The sequence below is a fragment of the Electrophorus electricus genome, chromosome 1 (genome assembly GCF_041902795.1).
Source record: "Electrophorus electricus isolate QZ-2024a chromosome 1, ASM4190279v1, whole genome shotgun sequence".
In the NCBI taxonomy this organism is placed as follows: Eukaryota; Metazoa; Chordata; class Actinopteri; order Gymnotiformes; family Gymnotidae; genus Electrophorus; species Electrophorus electricus.
The window spans coordinates 3,109,702-3,136,387 of record NC_137497.1 but is presented as its reverse complement, the minus strand read 5'-3'; the positions used below and the strand labels follow the sequence as shown (position 1 = coordinate 3,136,387).

Sequence of the window (26,686 nt, the reverse complement as noted above, 5' to 3'; positions counted from 1 at the left end):
CTGAAATACTGTTAAATGGTATTTAAACATGAAATGTAATTTGCTGTGGAGTAGTTGAGGATGGGAGTATTTTTAGCTGTTGAGACATGTTGTAGCTAGCTTTAAATATACTGTCACCAAGTTTCCCCCTTTCATAACCAGTTACTCTCAATGTTTCTATACTTGTAATTTGTCTTTTTTCTAATGTCACTGAATAAGAGTCAAAGAATTTCCCCACATTATGGTGTCATTGTACAAGAGCCAAAATACTTCAAAGGAATGTTTGTCATTTACTTCATTTAAATCATTTTACATTTAGACTGGCTGCAGTTGCTCTCTGTATTCGCTGAATACAGAAGGTTATGATTTAGATGGTAAAAACCGATGCCAGTTTTATGAAGTATTTAAAAGGAAACAAAGGCTAAGCCACAAATGTAATTCTTTAACTTACTTAGAGATGATGTGAGGTAATCTGAACATACAGAAACATAAATGAGGACATCAGTGTACATTTACAGCATTTGCCGACTTACAGAAGTGCATTATAGTCTCTATCAAATACAGATCTTCATGTGAAAATAGAGAGGTCAGTGCCAGTAATACTCAGGCTAAAGTCCTGCTTAGAGTGCAACTTGGATGTGGGCTAAAATGTCATAATTATGTTATGAATAAGCTGTTATTAATTAATATGGTCTTAGTGTGTTGACACTTTTAATAGCAGCAAATACCTACATTACATGTGTTTAATCCAATGACATATGACCAGTTGTAAATACATACTGAAGTTAGCTGACTGACTAACATGTCTTGCATAGAGTGAAAGTATCCATTGGTCTGTTTCTGTTTTATATGTGGACAGCTAACTCTTTGTATTCTGCACAACAATGCTTAGCTATATAATAAAAGCACTTCAGCTTCATATATGTATTGTTAATTTTGCTAATTTACAAATGCTTTCAAGTATACTGGTATTTCCACATAATCTCAGTAACTTCAGAACCACCACAGTTATGCAGAAATGGCAGTTTTAATAACTTTCTACTCACTTTTAATGGATCTGACATAGACCTATGGACATACAGACACAAAAGCAAAATATTTAAACTTATAAAATTTCTCAAAAAAATATTCTTTTATCTTGCAAACAAAGTCTCAACTAAACAATACTGGCTTGTAAATATTTTTTTGATATCTTTCAACTCATATGACCCTGCTTTATATTAAGAGTGCATTTTGAAAATTTATTGAAAAAACAAATGAGCTGTCTACTGCTTCCAAAAGAAATTTGACAAAAAGTCAAATCACTGTCCATCTTAATATGCAGTCACTGTCCATCTTAATATGAAAGATTAATCTTACTTTTAGAAACTAACCTATTGAAAGAGAAACACAATTATCTTAATATAAGCATAATAATAATATATAATTATAAGCATAATATCAACATAGGGATGAGGCATTCCTTTGTTTACCCAGGTACAAATAAGCTCTAACTAATTAATATGTTCTATGCGTACTGTCATGTACCTACATATTTGCAATAATAAAATCTAACAGGTCACTAGCTGGTTTAAGGAACAAAATTCCTCTCGAATTTAAATGCAGTGTCTCTCGTTGCAAAACAAAATGAATCATCAATACTTTTGATCAATACAACTCACTAAAATACCTCAGACGTTTGCTGCCACTCACAGGCCTACATTTAGCTGCTAAACGGCCAGTTGTCAGCTGACTAATTAGCTCGCCTACCAAGCTCTTGGCAGAAGATACAAAAGCAGACACCTGCACTCCCCTTGACACCCACAGTTTTAGATTTCATTAGGCATTGTTAGTTAGCCAGCTAGCTAATTTAACCAAATAAGACTGTAGCTGAATAAAGCAAGCCCCGGACCAAACATACACACATTTATCAGGCTAACTAGCTAACATAGCTAATACAGTTAGCTAGGAGTTTTCTGTCATGTTCACAACGTTAAATAACTAGCTAGCTAGCTAATAAACATGACAGAATTACACCATCATAGATCCAAATTATAATTACAAAGAACAACACTATTTTGTGACAACCAGCTAGCTACAATATTTGCTATTTGTGCTAAAATTTGTTCGTTATGCAAGTTACAACATACAGCTGGCTGGGTAATTTAGCTAGCTGGCTAACTAGCTTAGCTACTTTTCTTGAGGTACATTAGCTAACTAGCTGGCTAACTTAGCTGGCTAGGCTAGCTAAGATACTTGTTATAATAGACGGAGCATTTCGCTATTTATATCTAATAATACATTTCCTAATTTTTATTTCCTCATTCCTCAAAACATTATTGTTTTGTCAAATGACAACGTTTCTCTTTGTGTTATATGTTGTATGAACGTTGAATGATACTTATGGGAAATGCGCAGCCATTTCGCCGCAAGTCGATAGAAATCGGTTGAGCTTTCTCGTACTTGGGTGCACAAATTTCATTTTCTTAAAGCGTTTAACATAATTAAACATGATTTAATTTTCATTTAAACAGTACAGACCCTCTTCTCTCCCTCACTCCTGCAGCCAGAACTATAGGGACAACTAATCAAACCCTCACCCACAACTACCACTCAGCCAGTTACCACTCAACCCTAATTATCCCCACAGCTAAACAGCCCTTGAGCTCCTGTATATATTATTGTTAACTAGTGTATATAGTCCTTGTTAACTAGTGTATATATTACTTGTTAACTAGTGTATATATTATTGTTAACTAGTTTATATATTACTTGTTAACTAGTGTATATATTATTGTTAACTAGTGTATATATTATTGTTAACTAGTGTATATATTCCTTGTGTCTCTAGTGTTGTCGCTGGTTATTGTTCACTCTTCCTGTGTTCACTGCACTAAGCCTCCATTTATATTAAGCCCCTGTCGTGTTCGCTGTTCGTGTAGCATGTATTCTTTATTCCACATTTTTGCCATGTAACCTGTTCCCAGTTGTGTTTCTGTCGGTGTATTTGTTCTTTGTTATTGTGTTTTGCTTTCGTTTTCTGGCTCTGTCCGTCTCTACATGTCGACCCCCATTCTACTGACCCTGATTTTGTTCCAGTATGTTCCAGAACACTTGCGTCCTCTCATTGGTCTGTTCCAATTTGCTTCTCGAATTTTCATTGGCTCTCCCGTTGCCATCCCGTTGCTGTGCTGTTGCCTTGTCTCACTTCTGCTTTACAGCGTGCGGTAAGTGAAGCCGAGCGCCCTTTTTACATTTTTCCCTTCGAGTCCTTTTTTTCTGGCTTTAATTCCCGGTCTCGGTACGTCAAGACTTTACTGTAAAAGTGAGATTTAATGGGCGAACCGCTCGAGTTAGCTAGCCGCTCTTTAACCTGTCTGTCGGTCATTTCTGTGTGAAATACAGTGTCTGACTGTCTGGCTACATGACATGATTAAAATGATTTAAATGACTGATTAAATTCACCCAGCGCGCCTGGAGTGGTGCTTCACAACTCGAGATGGACTGTGTTGCTGTATTGTGTGTCTTCCAGGTGTTACTGCTTGTGTGGATAGGCATGTGTCTGCCTGAATCACCGAGTGCCTTTGAACGTCACTCGTTTCTGATGGCTGAAATTATTCCTCGAGTCCGTATGCAGGCAAACATCAGATAAGTTCACATTTATAGTTATGAGAAAATATGACTCAGTGAATTAATTAACACTTTCCAGATTAGGTAAACTGTCAACACACAAATTCAGAGATTAATTCTGATTCTCTTTGTCATGATGGGATTCTTGATGTAAACATAAATAAGTAAATAACCTCTGAAATATTTGGTGTTCTGGTACAGGTGCAAACACCACTGTCACACAGAATCCCTGGTGTTCTGGTACAGGTGTAAACACCACTCTTACAGAAGCCCTGGTGTTCTGGCACAGGTGTAAACATCACTCTCACAGAAGCCCTGGTGTTCTGGTACAGGTACAAACACCACTCTCACAGAAGCCCTGGTGTTCTGGTATAGGTCCAAACACCACTCTCACAGAAGCTCTGGTGTTCTGGTACAGGTGTAATGCACCTGTCCTTTGTCAGTCTCTTGTCATTTCCAGACTGGGCTACTGTCCCTCTCTCCTGGCAGGTCTTTCCCTCTGTGTCATCAGCTCCTTGCAGCTCATGCAGAATGCTGCTGCACAGCTTGTCTTCAGCCTCCTGAAGTTCTCCATGTCACCCTCCTGATGTGTTCTCTCCACTGGCCCCTGTAGTAGTTCACATCAGATTTAAAACACTGACACTCACCTACAAAGCCGTAAATGTACCAGCTCCCACATGACTAAAAGCACCAATCAAAAAATCTCTTTTTACTTGTTCACTGTGGAATTTTTCTCTGAGACATATTGGTTATTAGTAGTGGGAGAATGAATGAATGAATGAATTAAGTAAGTTTTAGTGGGTAACAATCTCTTCTTCTGTCCTGTGGTTACACACCTTTCATTTGAACTTCATACTGGTTATGTTCAATAATTTCAAATTGATTTCTCAAGGTTATTTGAAGAAAAACTCTGCTTTTCATCTGGAAGGTTATATAGTCCATTCATATTTATTCCTCTGTTGTTATGGTTACCTGTTACAGCACTTCCTTTTGGCAGCTGCTGAATTTTGTTCCTCTGTGGCCCTGCTGCTACAAGCCCCACCCCCACCAGAACCAACAGCAAAGCCACTGTGGAGCTCTGATCTCCACATGACTGGACTTCTGGTACACACACAAGTGATCATACAATATATACCAAGTGAATAAGATAAGCCAGTCTGACACTGTAGGCTACCAAAATATGAACCACTTTTTAAACAGTATTGAAGTATAATTATGTATCAGAGTGGAGACTTCAAACTACCAAAATATGAGCCACTATTTAAACAGTATTGAAGTATAATTATGTACCAGAGTGGAGACTTCAAACTACCAAAATATGAACCACTATTTAAACAGTATTGAAGTATAATTATGTACCAGAGTGGAGACTTCAAACTACCAAAATATGAACCACTATTTAATCAGTATCGATGTAAAATCATATGTATATATACAAAGCCAACCAAATCAGATGATTTGGAAACTGGTCTCCTAGCTAGTTCACATTGAGTTGTTCATGTTTGAAATATCAGGCTTGAAATATTTGCCTGTCAGCAAACAAGCAATGGCATCTCTTACTTATTACTAACTGCTTTGAGAAAAACTCAACAAATCATTTTAATTACGAGATACCACAGACCTCTGTATCAGGACAGCAGGACGGTCAGATTGATTGGGGGTGATGTACCCCTTCAGACTGTGTGCCTGGTGGATACTGTAGGAAGGAGGGACATTCTAGATGGACCCAAGTGCAGAGGAGGAAAGGGAAGTGGAGAAGAAGAAGAAGAAGCCAACCAAAAGATGTAATGACTACAGGGAAGGGGAGTGAACTGAGAGAGTGGGAGCACTACAGAGCACTGCGTTACCTGCTACAATACTGGAAAGACTAAAGAAACACACAAAGGTAGACAGTGCTTGGTGATTGAAGAAAGACACATTTGACCAGCCCAGTATAGGAATCCAATCACTGCCCTCACAAGGACATCCATCTGAACCACCACACTACAGAGGAGATGCTTAAGATAGCCAGAGGAACAACTGACAGATAGACAAACAACTGATAGAGCAGGGAATTCTTCCCTCGAAAAGCAACTAGACACACACCACCACTTATTTACAACATTCAGCTGACACTTTTATTCAAAGTGACTTGGAATCATGGCTGGGTAAAACTTTGAGCAATTGAGGGCCTTGCTCAGGTGCCCAACAGTGGCAGCTTGAACTGGTAACTTTTTAATTACAAGTCATGATGAGCGACACTCTCCGAGTGTATTCAGGTTCACACTTCAGTGAGTGGCCATCCACAGTGCAGATCTGTCCACTAGAGGGAGCAGCTGCACCTGTGCTGTCCTCCACTGACTCTGATATGAGCAAATCCAACATCAGAGGTTCACCAAGCTTAATCTGAACTGAATAATTCAAAGTTGAGGAGAAATCCAGTCAGGAACTTCATTATAATATAAAGTTGCTTTGACAATGTAACTACAGAGCTGCAAATCTGAACATTAATGATAATTAATGATAATGATGTTTACAATTCTACATTCTTGTAACGCGTGTGGCCCAAGTACCCAAGGGCATGGAGCAGGACACACAGACTTCCTGGACAGGGACGAACATTTAATGGAAACATAAACACAACGGCACTCACAAGTATTACAGAATCGGAACATGAAACGGTTAACAATAAACAGACACGATAACTGGGAATACATGTAATAATGACACTACCATTTAACATTAACACAATACATTAATGCGTTACATTGACAATGACCAACAACTCCGCACACCCTGACGTGAGTTTAAATACACACAGACAAAATGAGGTGCAGGTGTGTGCAGGTGTGGTTACAAACGAAAGTCCTCCCACTGCACATGGCTGGCCCAACCACGTGCCTCGCGGGAGGTGAGCGTTCCGTGACAGTTCTACTGCTGTAACGATGCAACGATTCTACCTGCGTATATTTAATGGCTTGGTAGCAATAACTTGGTAATTAATTGTATACACTCAGTCCATAGATGCACATCACAGATGCCTTTACTATTACACTTGCAGGTGTATCAGGTCCTCTTAGGGTAATCAGCAGATTCACCTTTACTGAAGGCTGTGCAGATACTAAAAGAGAGATTATGAAAAGGGGATAAACACATTCATGAACTACAGTTTGTTCTCCATGTGACCATGTAACTCTGAGGAGAGGCACGACTGAGGAGACAAAAGAGAACCCAGTCCTCCCACTTCATGACGGCATTTAATGGCAAAGACGTTGAATTTGATATTTTTGCAGTACTATGCAGTAGGCATTATAGAAAATGGACTTGGGTAAGTTACATACATTTTTATTTTAAACAAATGAATAAATAAATGAACAAATATACTCGGAAATCACATTCTGAGAAATCTAGCTAAGGGTTTAAAATACTGTTTCTGTTTTCACACAACTGTTGAGGCCCACTGAGTGCACTGTAAAGATTTGGAAAAGTAGCAAATGGCATTTACAGATTACATATTTATCCAAAGTGACTTACAAATATCACTGAATACAAGCTGAGCTACTGAGGACCAAGGGCCTAGCTCAGGGGCCCAAATGTTTAGTGTTGGGGCTTAAACTGGCATTGTTCTGATTACAAGTTGAGTACTCTAACCACAGAGCTACCACTCAGTTTTACCTGGCTTACGTTTTTCATGTGTGCAAACAAAACTCTATATTGTTTATATAGTCTTTCCATTCATATAACCAGTGTACCATCTACAATTTTTTGTAATTAACAATCACTTAGCATCATTACAGTACATTTGTCCAAATAGTGTTTAATGACTATTCCATTCACAAACAGATGTTCCTGTGTAACGTTGTCGCTGGCCCGAGTGCCGGTGGGTGTGGAGCAGGACGCACAGACTCCCTCGATGGCGTGAAACATTTATTAAAACAAAACATGAAGAACGGTGGCACTCACACACAACATTAATGACAGACATGCATTTAACTAAACACAGGCTACAGTAACATCTAACAATGACCACATACGCGTTTTACATACATCAGCAGACAAACAATGACCAACGGTGAGGCACGCACTGACGGGGGTTTAAATAGACAGACACACATTATCTGCCGAATCCCCCGAATCTGCCGTCCTGGTGGGCGACACGATCCCAAGAATCACCATCAAGAAGTTTTCCAATCAGAAGCCCTGGGTGGACAGAACCATCCACGAGGCTCTGAACTCTCGCACTGCTGCCTACAATGCGGGGATCATCAGCGGGAACATGGACGAGTACAAGTCTGCAGCATACGGAGTGCGCAGGGCGGTGAGGGAGGCGAAGCGGCGCTACAGGAAGAAGCTAGAGACACAGTTCCAGCAGAGTGGCTCTAGATCCCTGTGGCAGGGACTACGGACGATCACGGACTACAGGAGCCCACCCTCCGGACTGATGAGTGTGGATGAGTCTCTGGCGAACGAGCTGAATACATTCTTTGCTCGCTTCGAGGCTACATCTAGCAGCACCAATGCTAACGGCGCTAGTGCTAACAGCACTAATGCTAGCAGCGCTAGTCCAAATGGCACTATCGGCGCAGCCAGTGGCACATGCGCGGGGCCCACCATAGAACAGCGCCCTCTCATCATCACGGAGAGTGACGTGAGGAGAGTGTTTAAAAGGGTGAATACCAGGAAGGCGATGGGACCAGACGGTATCTGCGGGAGGGTCCTCAAAGCCTGCGCAGATCAGCTAGCCCCGGTATTCACCGACATCTTCAGTCTCTCCCTGACGCTCGGTATCGTCCCGTCCAGCTTCAAGCAATCCACCATCGTCCCCGTCCCGAAGAAACCTCGACCCTCCGACCTCAATGACTACCGTCCTGTCGCCCTCACATCAGTCGTGATGAAGTGCTTTGAAAAGCTAGTCAGAGACTTCATCACATCTTCACTGCCAGCCTCCATGGACCCACTGCAGTTTGCATACCGCCACAACCGCTCCACTGACGATGCAATTGCACATCTGCTCCACACTACACTGACTCACCTGTACGAAGGGAGGGGAAATTATGTTAAAATGCTATTTGTCGACTACAGTTCAGCATTTATCACTATCATCCCCTCCCTACTCACTACTATGTTTACTCAGTGTGCTTAATAACAGATGTGATCAGTACAACTGTGCATTTGTGTTTATTTATCAAGTTAGACTGTGTTTGTCTATAATTGTGACTTAGATCATCAGATCACTGTTACGGCCTTCAATAGGCAACAAAGCTGTAAAAGAGTGATGAGAAAACCAGCTAATAGAAGTGAACGTAGAAAGAAGGGAAACACAAGGAAAGACCATGGTAGTTTCAATGTTGCTGATGTATCACACACACACACACACACACACACACACACACACACACACACACACAGACACACACACATAATGGATATTTGTTTGGGGGATCTAGGACTGCATACATCCCTGTGCGACTGGATCTCCAACTTCCTAACAGACACCCTCACCCTCAGCACTGGAGCTCCTCAGGGTTGTGTCCTAAGCCCCCTGCTCTACTCACTGTACACCTGCGACTGCACTGCCACTTCCAGCTCCACCATCATTGTCAAGTTTGCTGACGACACTGTTGTCATGGGTCTGATCTCGGACAACGATGAGACGGCCTACCTGGAGGAGATTAAACACCTGGAAAACTGGTGCCAGGAAAATAATCTCCTCCTAAACGTCAGTAAGACAAAGGAGCTGATCGTGGATTGCAGAAAGAAGCAGGAGCGGCACTACCAACCTGTGAGGATCAGTGAAACCACAGTGGAGAGAGTAGATAGTTTCAGGTACCTTGGTGTTCACATCTCGCAGGACCTGTCCTGGTCCTGCCATACCAACTCCCTGGCAAAGAAGGCTCATCATTGTCTTTACCACCTCAGACACCTAAGAGACTTCAGACTGCCCTCCAAAGTACTGCGGAACTTCTACACCTGCACTATCGAGAGCATCCTCACGGGGAACATCACAGTCTGGTTTGGGAATAGCACCAAGCAGGACAGACAAGCACTCCAAAGGGTAGTGCGTTCAGCAGAGCGCATCACTCATACGGAACTTTCTGACCTGCAGACCATCTATTACAAGCAGTGCCAGACCAAGGCCAGGAAAATTGTGAAGGACCCCACCCATCCCAACAATAGACTCTTCTCTCTGTTGAGGTCAGGGAGGCGCTTCCGCTCCCTGAAGACCAAGACAGAGAGGCTGAAGAGGAGCTTCTTCCCACAGGCCATTCGGGCCCTGAATCAGGGAAACTGATAAACTGTGGGGACCACCACCACCACCATGTAACATGACTGTATATCTGTACATCTGTATATATAGATTTAGATTTATACTCAATTACCCTGTTACACAACAACAACTGTAGATATGTTATTATATAAAATGGATCTGTACATTCTGTAGATTGTGTACATATATACCCAACCATATACATTGTACATTGTGTATATAATCATAATATACATATATTGTACATACATTGTTAATATATTTTTGTACATACATAGAATATATATATTTATCTGTATATATATGTTTTTCTCTATGCACCCCTGGTTCTCTTCCTCAGTTTGGACAGAGCACTCTCCACCATTTCACTGCGTGTTATACTGTGTATGACTATGTATTTGACGAATAAACCGAACTTGAACTTGAACTTGGCTGGGATTGCCATGGGAGTATATTTTACATTATTTGTTATTTCAGGATATCTTGCTTTACTTCTTTGTTTTGTATTCTGTTCTTTTTACACGGCTGGATGATACTGTAGAGTGACTTTATTATATTGTACACCTGACAGTCCACACCATTCATCTGAAAATAATCCTTGGTGCCATACTGAACCATTCTGTCTCTCTCTCCCTCTCTGACTCTCTCTCTCTCTCTTTCTATATATATATTTGTGTGTGTGTATAGGCTCATAAAAAGAATAACTGGAGTAAATTATATTGGATGTGGAACCAAAGTATTAATCAATCTTTTTTTCTGGAAAGCCCAGTAATATGAAGGCAGTCCAGCTTTAGGAGACTCAGTGAATGTTTACTGCATTTCTTGACTGACAGGAGAGCATAATCTCTATAAAGCATTCATGTGACTATTACTGAAAAACACAAACCAAAAGAGAGTGTTACATCCTGTGTTCATTTGGTGTGTGTGTGTGTATGTGTGTGTGTGTGTGTGTGTGTGTGTGTGTGTGTGTGTGTTATTACTGAAGACTGACCGTTGTGAACACATTACAGAATTGGCCTACTGAGTTGCTAATTCAATACTGTCATTATTATTCCTATAATGTTGTCACTTCTCACTATTAGTGCTGTAAGGCAACATTAGTGTGGACTGAACTGTTAGTCGTGATGTGCGTAATATATGTGATGTATTAGCACAGAAACTTTAGCTTTGTGTCGAGGGGGAACTTCTCCTGTAAGAAGAGGAGCAGTACTGAATCCCCCTCCTAGAAGGTGCTATTGGACAACCTAAGTAATTACGGTGTGTTCATGTTGCATAGTAGATTCCCTGTGAATGTATAACTGTATATGAGTGCCTAGCATTGATAATGATGGAATTATTATTTGTATGTATGCTCTGTTTTCTCTTCCAGACCATATTTCTCATATTTCTAATAACATGCTTCTCACTTCATATCATCGATATACTTCTCACAAACTCGAGTCTGTATATTAATGTGCATAGTGAATGTGCTGGTGTTGGAACATACATCATTGAATATCACCACTAACACTCCTGCATTGTGACCAACACTCTGAAGGAGGACAAACCCCCCTTAGAACCTACCCCACTATTCAGTCCACTTACCCCACTTACCCCGAACAGAGTGAGGTATTCCAGTGTAAAAATATCCGCTCTTGGGGAAGTTGGACTTGTGATCTGTGATGTTTTCTGTAACGTCATCACGTGTTTTCTGAAGAGGTTCACATCATCATATAGAATCTGTAGGGGACTTCAGGTCACTTGTTTCCATGGTAACATCAAAAAATGATACCTGAAGCAAGACGTTCACAGTTATCTCTGTTGCTTGTGATTACATTTTTAATAACCATCACTGGCACTCGGAGGCGGAAAGAGTTAATCCCTAATCCCATCCATCAACTCTTACCCTGCAGGACGGGTTAGACGTGCGCACTTCACCCTAATCCAGATTACAGAATAATTCACACAGTCATAGCCAGTGGACATTTTCATATCCAAAGAGCAGAATTTAGAATTCAACATGCCTGTCATCCCATGTGTAACTTATGATAACTGCATTTAGATTTAAGAAAACTGATCAAAATATTTCCTCTTTGATTTAAATCATCACATCTGTGCTCAGGGAATTCCTGCATCCTTACAGGACTCCATGGAAGTTCAGGAAACACGTGTAAGATCCCTGCAGTTCACACTGTCTTGTGTAACCCTAGTCAGATATTTCTATCAACAAAAATGCAAAACAACAGCAAAACTCCCAAAAACTGTGCAAACCATCATAAAACAATAAAAATGTTCTAGGTACAGCTGCAATTTAGCGATTCCTGATAAATATATTTTCATCTCTCTCAGTTGCACTCCTTGGTCCTCTCTGTTCCTTGGCACCTATAAGGCTTGTCTTGTACATAGTTGTTTGTTGGTGGAGTTGTTTGTGTTTATATTTGTTTACATTGCTTGTTTACACTCACCTCCTGTCAGAGTGTATGTGGATTTTTTCTGTCATTTAGGCATCTGATAAAGTGACAAAGTAATTGATCTAAAAAACAGACTGAGTCGATCTACAACAGGTGGTGGTGTAGTAACACTGACAACGCTACTACCACCTAGTGGTAGAAAAGATAACTTTTTAAAACCAGAATTTATTTTTCACATTACATTCTATATTACATACAAAGTCATTTACTTCAGATGTCAAGGCAGAGCTGTCTACTGTATGGGAAATAGCAAATTAATACATAGATTTGTTTTCATTATTAATACATTAATAATCTTAGTTTATTTGATCAAGTATTCTAATGCTGGGTATTGTTAACACCATCAACAATAATGTCTATTTATTTATGTAGCATGTTCGTGCAAAATCTTGTATTTACATAAACATTTGCATAAAATATTCATGATCTTTCATTATGACTGAGGATAAAGAGAAACTGCTTTCCTGCATCTATTTTTCAATCAAATTTAATTTATATTGCGCTTTTTACAACACATGTTCACAGAAGGATAGAGCCAGAAGGTTCTGAGATACGAGCCTTTGAGTGATGTTGATGCTATAATTATGGTTAGGGTTTATGAGTCGGGTAGGACCAGCCAATCAAAGCCTTGGAAGCAAACCCCAACGCATCAGTCCTGCTGGACCCCATCAGCGCACTGGTGGCCTTTATCAGACTGCCTCCATCAGCAGAGTGGAGCTCCAGACCTGCACCCAGACATCCACCGCACCACCGGGTTGAGCTCCGGGCCCGGTAACCCAGATGAGAAGGTGTGTCAGTGCAGACCTGGGAGTGCTGACCTGCTCACAGGCCTTGTGTGCCACTTTAACGCAGAAATGCCAGAGGTGTGTTGTCATCACGCCTCGTGCTCTCCCCCTCTTCATTACGAGATATTCTGAACTTTGTTCAGAAGGGGCTTGACTTTCCACTTTTTTGATTAGGGCACTGCATAACTATCTTATTACAATTTTCCAGATTCTTCCAGTGATCCCTACAGTACTAGATTCTCCTCAGCCATGCCATCCTATAGCATGTGTCTCTGGGTCCTGCTGTTATCTGTGTTGAAGGTCATAACTGGTAAGTTGACAGAATGGCTTCTTTGTTTGCTAAATGTTTCAGCTTGGTCCTATTCTGTTGTGTTATAATCCAGTTTTATAAATGTATATTTTTTTATGCTCAGCATAGAAAACAGAACATACCTGAGCATAAAAACATTTAGTAATTAGCAGAATATAAATTGAGGCAAATGTTATTTTGTTATTGATGCATGAAATGTGCATCCATTATTATTTGGTATTGGATGTATTTAACAAGTGATCGAGATGAATGTTTACCTTATATATGAAATATCCAACCTTGCTAGGCTACCTTTGGGTACGAGAGAGAGGAACAGAGCTAATCAGACAGTCAGTTTCCATGTTCTCAATAGAGGTTAGTAAAGGTAGCCAAATAGTATTAAACATTGTGGTAGACTTTCTGACAGTGTATCTAATCTCCATGGTGTGGGGATGGGACATGACTTCCCTGATCCAGTGATTGTATGTGGGTGCAGTGGGGGGTTTGAAAGCAGTCTGCCTTCAAGGCAACAAAGTATTTCATAGATATTAAATATTAGATTTTTTTCCTCAGCTGCACAATCACCAGCCCTACTGCCACAAGCCCCGCCCCCATCAGAGCCAGGAGCACCAACAATACCGTCACTGTGGAGCTCTGATCTGGACACGGCTGGAGTTCTGCAACACACAATTGTCAGTAAATATAAGCCACTATTTAAACAGTGCAGAGTTATAATCATGTGTGTATGGTTTTAACATGTGCCATATGCTGTTTAAACTGTGGTTCATATGATGGTTCAGTGTTCACTCTGGTACATAATCACTACACCATCACTGACTACATTTACATATTAACACAGCATAATAGATAATTTACATGCACACAACAGCAGGACTAAGGCCTCAGTTTCATAATTGCATATTACAGTCTGACAAACAATAAGCAGACCATTCATGATGCAAGAAAGCAGTCTGACTTTGCATCCCCTTCATGACAAACATTATTCATGCACAAGTTTACTAATTTAAAAAAAAAAACAAACCCCAAAACCCCCCACCATACTACTAGGGTTTTGTAAGATGAGAAGATGCCATTCTTTAACAGTATGCAGTTATAATGAAGTTATTGAGAACTGCATTAAATTTTATCACTACACCTTATCTAGATTCCTTACTGACACTACATACACTCTCTCCCTAACAAAATAATTCTAGACAACATTGAGTGTCCCAGATCGTGTAAACTCCACTATCAGATGGTGCTGTTTCTCTCAGCTCAACAGCAGAGATCAGAGATGCTCTCTGTGCGTATTCATCTTTACATTGTAATGAGCTTCCAGCCACTGTGCAGATCTGTCCACTAGAGGGAGCAGCTGCACCTGTGCTGTTATACATCACCTTCACTGACTCTGATATGGGCAAATCCAGCACCAGATTTTCATTGGGCTTGATCCAAACTGAAGAACTCAATGCTGAAAACAAAAACCATCAGGAACTTCAAATGGGCTCAAATCTAATACACACTATTAAACCTAAATCATTAAGGGTTCATTAGCAAAGACTGAGAGAACAAACCTTACCCTCTATCCATAGTCTCATCACAGATGTCTACACCATCACATTCACAGGTGTACCAGGTCCTCTTAGTGTAATCAACATCAGTGATGGTGAGGGAGAAATCTCCCTTCAGGTTCTGATCATGTGACATGTGAAATCCCTCCTTTGACTGACAGGATGTCTGGTCACACTGAGCCAGAATGTCATGTTGTTTATGGGACACAGTCCATGTGACCAGACCAGAACATGTCTGAGTGCAGGGGAGAGTAGCATCATCATGAAGATTCACCTTTACTGAAGAGGTTGGTACAGGCACTGAAAGATTAAGAAAGTGGAGTTTTAAAAGGCACTAAATAACAAAAATATAGAATAAAAACAGAAAAAACTGCATAAGAGCATAAATCAGACAATGAGACCACACCCCTTTTAGAACAGATCAGTGATGGAGGACTTTGCTGCCTTGAAGCCAGACTGCTTTCCATTATGCTTTCCTACTCCTGTAACCCCAATACTACTGCATTCCTTTTGGAAATGGCCAAAGCTCTACACATTCTGGCAAGTCATCTTTGAGACCTTCTCTAGGAAAGTCACCATTTAAATGGAAAGAATCCATTCCACCCACATACAGTAACTGGATCAGGAAAGTCATGTCCCATCCCCATACCATGGAGAAGATTAGATACGCTGTCAGAAGGTCTACCAGAATACTATTTGGCAACCTTTCCTAAGAACATGGAAACTGACAGCATGATAATATTGTTGGGTGAGCTCAAACCCACATCAGCTAGGTGATGACACCAACAGCCTACTGGGTGAGCAACCACGCTCTAATGATGGTGGGCCTGTGAGCAGAACAATTAGACCTTGGAACAGATAAAACAAGAAGAAAAATTGAACCACCACACCAAGCGTGAAAAAAGGGAGAACAAAGGACAGCACAGGAAGAATGGCATCCCCAGTACACTGGGAAAAACCAAACTAAAACTTCCCAAACAAAACCAGAAACCTGGAGGAACTCTGATGGCTAAGGAAAGCCTCGGGAGAGAGACAGACTCAAGAGGTAAAACTGGAGAAAGGAGGGGATGTGTAAAAACACATACACCCTCACAGAGCAGAAGAGAGGTGCTACAAAGGGCTCACAGACCTCAATACCCAGAGTTACCAGCTAGGAGCTTGGCTCAAAACATTAGCAAGGACCCAACACTGAGCGACTGGGTCACTGAGCTTTTACAGATCTAGCCCAGCTGTCAGGCATCAAGCCTGATTAGTAGTCTGGTTGACTCAAGTTCTCCCTCTGGTGGCCGGGGGGCCTCGGCGCAGTGCCAGCCCTTACAAATATAACCTATTCTGTCCTTTGATTTTATGTGTATTGTCTGTTTGTCTTTTATAGAAGTCTGACAATGCATTATGTTTGTATGTTAATGTCTGGAATGGGAGGAGAATTAAGTTTTTTACACCTGTGATATAATGTGAAAATTAAGACACCCCCCACCCCTTAAAAAAACAAAAAAAAACAAAACAAAAATCACACCCACAGAACTCAGAGCTTAATAGAGAGATACCAGAGAAATCCCAAGAGATGAGCCCCAATGATTTGGTCTCATAAAGGGAAGAAGCTTGAGAGAAAAGGGTTACTTGAGGAACACACTCAACCTCATATATACCACTATCCCAACCAGCCTGGTACCTGCACTCATAAAGAGAATGACAAGACTGAACACCAGCCTGTGTGGGAGCATATTACTGAAGAGAGGCTCTGTTCCTCTCTCTAGTACCCAAAGGTAGCCTAGCAAGGTTGGCTATATTAGATATAAGGTAAATATTCGTCTCTATCGCTTGTTAAATATATCCAATACCAAATAAAATGGCTTTTGATACTTGATACTTTCAAGTATCAATAACAAAACAACATTTACCTCAATTTATATTCTGCCAATTACTAAATGTTTTCTATGCTCAGGTATGTTTTCTGTTTTCTACGCTGAGCACAAAAGATATACAGTTATAAAACTGGATTATAATACAACAGAATGGGACCAAGCTGAAACATTTAGAAAACAAAGAAGCCATTCTGTCAACTTACCGGTTATGACCGTCAGCACAGATAACAGCAGGACCCAGGGACACATGCTATAGGATGACATGGCTCAGGAGAATCTAATCAATACTGTATGGATCACTGGAAGAATCTGGAAAATTATAATAAGCCTCAGTTATTCAGTGCCCTAATCAACATTACCTTAAAAGAACAAGACTATCATAGTTTTTTAACAATTAGTGCTTAATACTTATCATTGAGCAAATTTTGTCTTGAAATGTTGTTGTCATGTTTTATATGAATCTCCTAAGAACACTTTAAACCATTTTCTAAAGTCATGTAAAAATATATTACGATTATAGGAGAGTGTTTAAAAAATGTCCTCCACGGTGTACATTTGTACTTATTACCTATATTTTGTTTTCTGTATTTTTCAACTACGAAGGAAGCAATTCACTATCAGAGGTAGAGAGAATGCTAATGCGAATTGTTGATGAAAACTCAGATATTGAGTTGTCTGATGAAAAAGGTCAAGATGCAGTTTTTGAGGCAGAGGACTGAGAGAGCTTAGAGGATGAAACTGAGATAGGGCAAACAGAGGCAGAAAAGTCAGAGCAAGCAAAACCGTCCACATCCATTCGCTGTCCACTCTGGGGCAGCACTACAATGTACACATTGACTTTGTATTCTCAAAATAATATATTACCATTTACATATATACATATACATTTTTACTTACATTTTTTTTTCACAAAAATGATTTATTCTGATAATTAATTCTAACAATAATTGAGACTAATATTCTTTTTCTACCTTTATTATTTTTCTAAGATTCAACCATCAACTGTATAATTTTCCCATTATTCAGAGTAATGATGCCATAACACATAACAGTACATTGATTACTCTGTGTTTGAAGAAATGGCTGTGCGCACAAACCAACATGAAGTCCTTGTGTCTGGAGCAGCACTAAACACCACTCCTGAAGAGTTGAAAACATTCATCGGCAGTTCTGTCTACATGGCCTGTCTAGGATATCTAAATATACAGATGTATTGGGCCTCAAACACTAGAGTTCAAGTAGTGGCAGAATCCATGACCAAAAATCTATTCTATAAACTAAGAAATTTCATTAAGATTGTCAATGACCTTGATATTTCAGATGAGGACAAAAGCAGAGACCTCTTGTGGAAAGTCAGGCCCCTTCTGAACAAAGTGAGGCAAGGATGTCTAAATCAGCTTAGAACAGGAAAATTGTCCATTGATGAGCAAATGATTCCGTTTACTGTTCGCTGCCCAATTCGCCAGTATGTACCAGTCAAACCATACCCGACTGGATTGAAGCTGTTTGTCTTGGCCACACCAAGGGGTATGGTCTTAGATGTTGTGGTTTACCAAGGTAAGACCACCTTCAGAGTCACAGAGGGATTGGGCATTGGAGAACAAGATGTTCTTTATTTGGCAAAGACTGTTTCCAGAGGAACCCACCTGTTTTTTGACAGGTTCTTTACAAATGTCCTGGACACCATGATGGAGAAATGCTTGGGAGGTACAGGAACTCTCATGAAGAACGGAATTCCAAAGGAGTGCAACATTATAGGGGATCAGGCCATCAAAAGGAAAGGAAGAGGAGCATCTGAGATGCTGGTCAGGTCAGATCCTGAACTTGCTGTCATCAAGTGGTTTGACAACAAACCAGTTAACCAGTTGCTAAGTTTCTATAGGATGGCCACTCGCACTTGGAAATGGACAGTGCATACAATTTTCCACTTTTTTGATTGGCAATCACCAATGTATGGCTTCAGTATAAGACTGACTGACTGCCAAGTTCTGGGAAAGAAACCACTGAAGTTCCTTGAATTCAAATTGCTCCTTGGTGAGCACATGATTACTCAGGTCGAAGTAGGAATCTCCAGTGAGAGTGAAGATGACACTCCCCCACATCAAAAGTGGAAACCTCAGACAAATGCAGCTTTGAGACACTATGAGGCCATCCATCTCCCAAAGATGGTGGATGAAACACATGCATCAATGTTTTGCAGGTCTGGTTGCAACAGCAAAACGTATGTGATGTGTACAAAGTGCAAGATCTTCCTCTGTGTTTCAAAGACAGGGAATTGCTTTTTGAAATATCGTACTCCATAAACATAACTCCATAACATCAAAATACAAACACTAGACATACACTAGAAAAGAGTTACATATAGATTAGCTGTTAGTAGTTTTCATCATAAATATTATGACAATTTGGTATTTTCTTTGGGATTGATTTACTGTGATTACAATTCAGTTTCATAGGTAGAGTGTTCAGATGTCCACTGTAGTGGACACATGATATTTTTAAAATAAAAACATTTTAAAAAATGTAAATGTTTTCAGTATGCTAATTACCTTCCAGACAATTGCAGAAGTAAAAAAATAAAATAAAATAGGAGACTTAGTCTAGTCAGGAGGATATATAGAAGAGAAGTTTTATTTTTTGGAAATTCAAACCTTCCCTTTTTTTCTGTTAAATCCACTACATTTATAAAGATCACTTTCTTAGCTACTCATAAGATTTCCTAATGTGGGAAGGTGGATAAAATATAGAGCAATATTGTGCAAATAGCTAATCAGTTCACTATAGTATATTTTGAAATTACATGGAAAAAAACAATTCAAATTTTAGTTCACTCTGTGATATACTTGGAAAACACTTTGCAACATATTAAGATTATGAGATTGTAGTGTTTTTACTGTAGGAATTTGGAGTAATGGGATGGCAATATGCTGTTAAATGTCTATTCAGTTGAATATATATCGCTACTTGAAGCTCTATAATAGTCTGAACTAGTTGCATTAAACAGTGACTGCGTGTATGACAGGTGGCAGTGTTAGGTGGATAAAATAGTTTCAAAGTTTGTCACGTACATAATCATACATGGTCTAACTTGCAGTGAAATGCCTTTGTGACTTCTGTTCGAGCTGAGGAGAGATGCAATAGATTACAATATTTGTATAACATGTATATATACACAATGTACTATATATATATATATATATATATATATATATATATATATATATATATATATATATATATATAATTTGTGTGTGTGTGTGTGTGTATATATTTGTATATAGATACTGTAGAATTTCCAGTTTTTCTTACAATTTACAGGTTACAGTTATTGCAGTCTTTTTACACAGTACACAGAGTGGTACACAGAGTACACAGAGTGGTCCCCACAGTTCATCAGTTGCCCTGATTCAGGGCCCGAATGGCCTGCATGAAGAAGCTCCTCTTCAGTCTCTCTGTGTTGGTCTTCAGGGAGCGAAAGCACTGCCCTGACGTCAACAGAGAGAAGAGACTATTGTTGGGATGGGTGGGGTCCTTGGTCTGGCACCGCTTGTAGTAGATGGTCTGCAGGTCAGGAAGTTCCGTATGAGTGATGCGCTCTGCTGAATGCGCCACCCTCTGGAGTGCTTGTCTGTCCTGCTCGGTGCTGTTCCCAAACCAGACTGTGATGTTCCCCGTGAGGATGCTCTCGATAGTGCAGGTGTAGAAGCACCTTGGAGGGCAGTCTGAAATCTCTTAGGTGTCTGAGTTGGTAAAGATGCTGACGAGCCTTCTTTGCTAGGGAGTTGGTGTGGTGGGACCAGGACAGGTCCTGCGAGATGTGAACTCCGAGGTACCTGAAACTGTCAACTCTCTCCACTGTGGTTCCGTTGATCCTCAGAGGTTGGTAGTGCCGCTCCTGCTTCTTGCTGCAGTCCACAATCAGCACCTTTGTCTTGCTGATGTTTAGGAGGAGATTATTTTCTCCTCCAGGTAGGCCCTCTCGTTGTTTTCCGAGATCAGGCCCATGACAACGGTATCGTCAGCGAACTTGACAATGATGGTAGAGCTGGAAGTGGCTGTGCAGTCGTGGGTGTACAGTGAGTAGAGCAGGGGGCTTAGGACACAACCCTGAGGAGCCCCAGTGCTGAGGGGGAGGGTGCATGAGATGCATTTGCCCACCTGTACTGATTGTGGTCTGTCTGTTAGGAAGTTGGAGATCCAGTCACACAGGGATGGATGCAGTCCTAGATCCTCCAACTTAGTAGTGAGTAGGGAGAGGATGATAGTGTTAAATGCTCAATTGTAGTCAACAAAGACCATTTTAACATAATTACCCCTCCCTTTGTCCAGGTGGGTCAGTATGGTCTGAAGCAGATGTGTAATTGCATCATCAGTGAAGCGGTTGTGGCTGTATGCAAACTGCAGTGGGTCCATGGAGGCTGGCAGTGAAGAGGTGATGAAGTCTCTGACCAGCTTTTCAAAGCGCTTCATCACGACCAATGTGAGGGCAACAGGGCGGTAGTTGTTGAGGCCGGAAGGTCGAGATTTCTTTGGGACAGGGACGATGGTGGATCGCTTGAAGCTGGATTGGACAATACCGAGCATCAGGGAGAAGTTGAAGATGTCGGTGAATACCGGGGCTAGCTGGTATGCACATGCTTTGAGGACTCTACAGCAGATGCTGTCTAGTCCCTGATCATCAGTCTGGAGGGTGGGCTCTTGTAATCCATGATTATCCGTAGCCACTGCCACAGGAATCTAGAGCCACTCTGCTGGAACTGTGATTCTAGTTTCCTCCCGTAGCGCCACTTCACCTCTCTCACCGCCTGCGCACCCCGCATGCCCCAGACTTGTACTCATCCATGTTCCCGCTGATGATCCCCATGTTGTAGGCAGCAGTGCGAGAGTTCAGAGCCTCGCAGATGATTTTGTCCACCCAGGGCTTCTGGTTGGGAAACATCTTGATGGTGGCTCTTGAGATCGTATCATCCACCAGTTTCCCAATAAACCCTACTACTGCCTCCGTATACTTGCTGACATCATCAGTGCTGCGCCGGAACATGTTCCAGTCTGCGTCATCCAGAGCATCCTGCAGAGTGGCCACCGATTGGTCTGTCCAGCGCGCGACCTCCCTCTGAACCGGAGTTTGCCGTTTCAGCCTTTGTTTATATTTTGGTATGAGGAAGATGGCGGTGTGGTCCGACTCACCAAATGGTGGATAAGCTCGTGCATTGTAGCTGTCCTTGTATGGGCTGTAGCAGTGGTCTGGTGTCCTATTTCCCCTGGTGGGGAAGGTTACGTGCTGGTAAAGGTTGGACACTGCACGCTTGAGGTTAGCACTGTTGAAATCCCCAACAAGGATAAGTGCAGCATCCTGGTGTTGTACCTGAAACTGTGTGAGAGCCTCATGAAGTTCACACAGTGCAGTGTCTGTGTTGGCCTGAGGTGGAATGTACACGGTGTCGACGATGACCGAGGTGAACTCATGAGGAAGGTAGAAGGGACGAAACTTGAGGGTGAGCAGCACCAGGTTGGCTGAGCAGGAGCGGGCAAGAGTAACAACACTGACATCGTTGCACCAGCTGTTGTTTACCATCACATACACTCCACCGCCTCTTGACTTCCCCGAATTCGCCGTCCTGTCCATGTGGTGAACCGAGAAGAACTCGGCCGGCTGGATAGCTTGGCTTGGTACCGCTGGGTTCAGCCATGATTCGGTGAAGCAGAGTAGGTTGCAGTCCCGAATGTCCCTCTGGAACTTTATCCTGGCCAGGAGGTCGTCAAGCTTGTTGTCCAGAGGCTGGACATTGGCTAGCAGGATGTTAGGTAAGGGAGCTCGGTGTGCCCAAGTCCTCAGCCTGTTCCTGACGCCAGCTCGCTTTCTTCAAGGCCGTTTACTCGCATCACATCCTTTGTTCTACCTCAGGATCTCCGTCGGCCATCTTGGGTCCGAGGTTAGAGACGGCTTGAGGTGAGTGTTATGTAGATCAAGAGAAATAAGAGCATCTCTGCTGTATGAGATGCACGTTATGATGCAGAGAGGAGGGTTTTAGAGATGACAGAGATAGTGAAAAGAGCGAAAAAAATAGTGAAAAAAGTGCCAGGTGTGGACGGAGCAGTCGTGACGGCAGCCGACCTCACCAGCGCCATCTTGTAATAACATCCTGGTGTTGGCCTGTTTTTTGATGAGACAATAAATAAACAACATATGGATGTATTAGTTTTAGCTCTCAGTATTTCTTGTGTTTAAAGGGTCTTAGGCTAGTGATATATACATTCATTTTTTCTGTTATGTTGTTCTTCTATCTTTGTATGCAACTCTAAGTCTACTCCCTATCTCCTCCCTATATAAACTCTACACACCTATCCTCCCATAATCACCTCCCTATATAAACTCTACACACCTATCCTCCCATAATCACCTCCCTATATAAACTCTACACACCAGTCTCCCCTTAACCACCTCCCTATATAAACGCTACACACTTGTCTACCCTTAACCACCCGCCTATATAAACTCTACACACCTATCCTCCCATAATCACCTCCCTATATAAACTCTACACACCAGTCTACCCTTAATCACCTCCCTATATAAATGCTACACACTTGTCTACCCTTAACCACCTGCCTATATAAACTTCTATAGACTTTTTGCGCTACTTTCCTTGTCTTTGATTGTTGTAGTGTTTTTTTACATCTGGTCTCTGATCTCCTGGGTCTGTGATTGTTGGACAGTGTTTTTGTATGTCTTGTATGCCACTTATATACTGTTTTGTCCAGTATATAGAGTCCAGTATATTTAATCACTTATATACTGTTTGCACCTCTGATAATTTTAATACCCTTCCCCATTATCTATGTAAAGGTGTTTTGAGTCCAATATATTTAATCACTTATATACTGTTTCCACCCCTGATGATTCTAATACCCCTCCCCATTATCTTTGTAAAGGTGTTGTGAGTCCAGTATATTTAATCCCTTATTGTCATACCACCAGATCCCCAGACTACAATACCCAGCAACCCGTTCGTCACCCAGTCAACGATTCAACCAATCAGAGGCGTCCGATCAGATCAGTTTCACCGGAATATTGAACTCACCTTTGTCCTGATTCTTGGGGTATATAAGACTGTTTCAGACCCTAAATCATTGCGAAGTATTGCCGATAGTTTTCTAAAAGCATACCGAGCGTTATTGTGGAGAGTCTTTCTGTGTGCCGTACCCTTTCTTAGTGTTCCTCGTTATTGTACTTTGCCTGCCCCTTCTGGATTGTCTGCCTGGTTCTTTTGTGACTGATCTGGTTTCTGACTCAGACTGTTATGTTCTCTATGGCTTGGATTGTCCCTGTAGATGCTCTTTTTTCCTTCACCCTGGATTACTGCACAACGCTGAAGTAAAAATAAACCAACCTACTGTTTCATACCCGCAAGTGTCTGATTTTGCCGACCCATCACACTTGTATATTGTTCCCATCCATGATGATTCTTATACCCCTCCCAGATGTTTCTAATACCCTTCCCTCCCATCCCTGCAGTCTGCTGTTCCTGCTAGCAGACTCCACCACTTGTCTATCAAACACCTGCATCTGTGCTCTTTCACTGTGGTTTTCATATGTGCAAGAAAATCTGATTCAACCTCAGTTAACTAAGATACAGTGATTGTGGTTAAATACTCACAGAGCCCTTCTGCAGTTGCTCACAGCTGGGAGGAGTCTCCAAAACCCATTTAGAGATGTTTTGTATTTCTTCATGTTCAGTTCATCCAGCATCTCCTCTGACATCTGCAGCTTGAAGGCCAGTGCTGAACACTGAGCCAGTGTGAGCTTTCTGGAAGACTTGGCCTTGAGGAATTTCTGGATGTTTTCATGTAGAGAGGTGTCCTTCATTTCAATCAAGCAGTGAGTGAGATTGATGTATCTCTCACATTTTGTTTCTGACTCCATCTGAGGTTTGGTATTATTTTCTTGACACTCTCCGGGCTGCTCTGAGTGGGTGTCAGTAGGCCGTGTAGGACTTTCTGACTGGATTCCAGGGAAATGCCATGAAGGAATCGGAGGAAGAGATCCAGCTCTCCTTTTGGGCTCTTCAAGGCTGTATTCACTGCACTTTTCAGAAAAACATCCAAGGAAAGTTCAGGAAAAGATCTGTTCCTTTCATGCAGAAAGATCTTCAGTACCACCATGTTCTTTTGCACATAGCAGTGAAACACATAGAGAGCAGCAAAGAACTCCTGAAAACTCAGATGTACAAAGCAGTAGAGCTTCCTCTGGTGAAGTACAGATTCCTCCCTAAAGATCTCTGTGCAGATCCCAGAGTACACGGAGGCCTCAGTGACATCAATGCCACACTCTCTCAGGTCTTCTTCATAGAATAACATGTTTCCCATCATCAGCTGTTTGAAAGCCAGTTCAAACAGTTTCAGAATCATGGAACTGTTGGATTCCAGATGTTTCTTTTGATCGCTTTCCTTTTTCCCCCTCATACTTCTCATTCTTCATGTTTATCTAAATGTGCAGGAACTGTGTGTACATCTCAGTCAGAGTTTTAGGGATTTCTGTATCAGTTTGTTTTAGTATTTCCTGAAGCACCATGACTGAGATCCAACAGAAGACTGGTATATGACACATGATGTGGAGGCTCTTTGCTGTCTTTATGTGCGAGATGATTTTCTCAGCTTGGTCTTGGTCACTGATTCTCTTCCTGAAGTACTCCTCCTTCTGTGGTTCCGTGAATCTCTGAATTTCTGTCACACGGTTGATGTACTGAGGAGGGATTTGATTGGTTGCTGCTGGTCAGGAGGTTATCCAGATGAGAGCAGAGGGAAGCAGCTCTCCATTGATGAGGTTTGACGTCAACACACCCACTGATGATGTCATGCTTATGTCAGACACTTTATGACACTGGGAAAAGTTCAATTGAATTCTGCTTTCATCCAGGCCATCAAAGATGAACACAACTTTGTACACATCATATATTTTTGGGTCCAGGTCTTTGATCTCAGGGTGGAAGTGACACAGGAGTCTATGCAGACTGTACTGGTCATCTTTAACTAGGTTCAGCTCATGGAATGGAAGCACAAACATGAAATCTACATCCCTATTGGCTTTTCCCTCTGCCCAGTCCAGAATAAATTTCTGCACTGAGACAGGTTCCCAATGCCTGCAATGCCTTTAGTCAGAACAGTTCTGAGCTTTGGCATTCTGGGCCTTTATCTTCTTTTGGTTCTGTGTGTCTGACACCTTCAGCCATCACAGCTCTGATCTTCTCTTCCTTCATGTCTCCTTCAGGACCTTGTACAGGTTTAAAGATGTCTGAGCAGTAGATTGGAGTGTCTTGTACCAGCTGTTTCCTGGGTGTTTTCTCCATCTGTAAAACCTCATGTTCTTCATTCACTCCTTCACTCTCTCCTTCTATGATGTAGAGTTGTGTGTAAACCCTGTTCAGGAAGGTTTTATTCTCTTGTGATTTGATTCCCTCAATTAAACTCTTATACTTGTTCTTCATGCTGGTTTTGTGTGTGGATAAGACTCTGTGTAGGGCATCATCCACTGGTGTGTGAGAGTCCTGCTGTATGGACTCTTCCATGTCTTTGTGTGGATGTAGAACAGGATGAGCTCTTCTGTAGATACATCCAGTCATAATGTCAGTAATGAAACTACTGTATTTACATACACATACAGCCAAAATGTCAGTAATGAAACTACTGTATAATAAAGTACTAATGAAAACATTAACAGACTTGTGTGCTGAAATAAATGAACTTGGATAGTGATGGAGAACTGGGCATTAATGAGGAACAGACTGATACACAGTAGAGTGGGAGATACACCGTTAGATTTACACTGTACAGTAACACTCAGGAGTCAGAGGTGGGTGGGGCTATAGGTGGGCGGGGCTATAGGTGGGCGGG

The 26,686-nt window shown here is 41.5% G+C and overlaps 2 protein-coding genes and 1 long non-coding RNA gene across 8 annotated transcripts in view; 1 reads left to right on the top strand and 2 right to left on the bottom strand.

Moving 5' to 3' along the window:
* Positions 1 to 26,686, top strand: part of LOC118241338 (uncharacterized) — a 198,880-nt gene that overhangs the window by 51,753 nt on the left and 120,441 nt on the right. The gene's annotated exons all lie outside the window — the stretch shown is intronic.
* On the bottom strand, positions 12,757 to 17,095 carry LOC118241350 (uncharacterized). Its single transcript, XR_014124912.1, has 4 exons — positions 16,999 to 17,095; positions 14,939 to 15,230; positions 14,757 to 14,830; positions 12,757 to 14,036 (listed from the first exon to the last, which is right to left on the bottom strand). It is a non-coding gene; the product is annotated as an uncharacterized LOC118241350 (long non-coding RNA).
* Positions 20,193 to 25,951, bottom strand: LOC145658560 (uncharacterized). The gene is made up of 2 exons (XM_081715953.1): positions 24,454 to 25,951; positions 20,193 to 22,949 (listed from the first exon to the last, which is right to left on the bottom strand). Exon 2 carries the CDS (start codon positions 22,419 to 22,421, stop codon positions 21,594 to 21,596), a length of 828 nt encoding a protein of 275 aa, XP_081572079.1. The 5' UTR covers positions 22,422 to 22,949; positions 24,454 to 25,951; the 3' UTR covers positions 20,193 to 21,593.

Coding starts and splice junctions, on each gene's coding strand:
- LOC145658560 (XM_081715953.1), bottom strand. CDS start 22,421: ATGGACAGGACGGCGAATTCGGGGAAGTCAAGAGGCGGTGGAGTGTAT.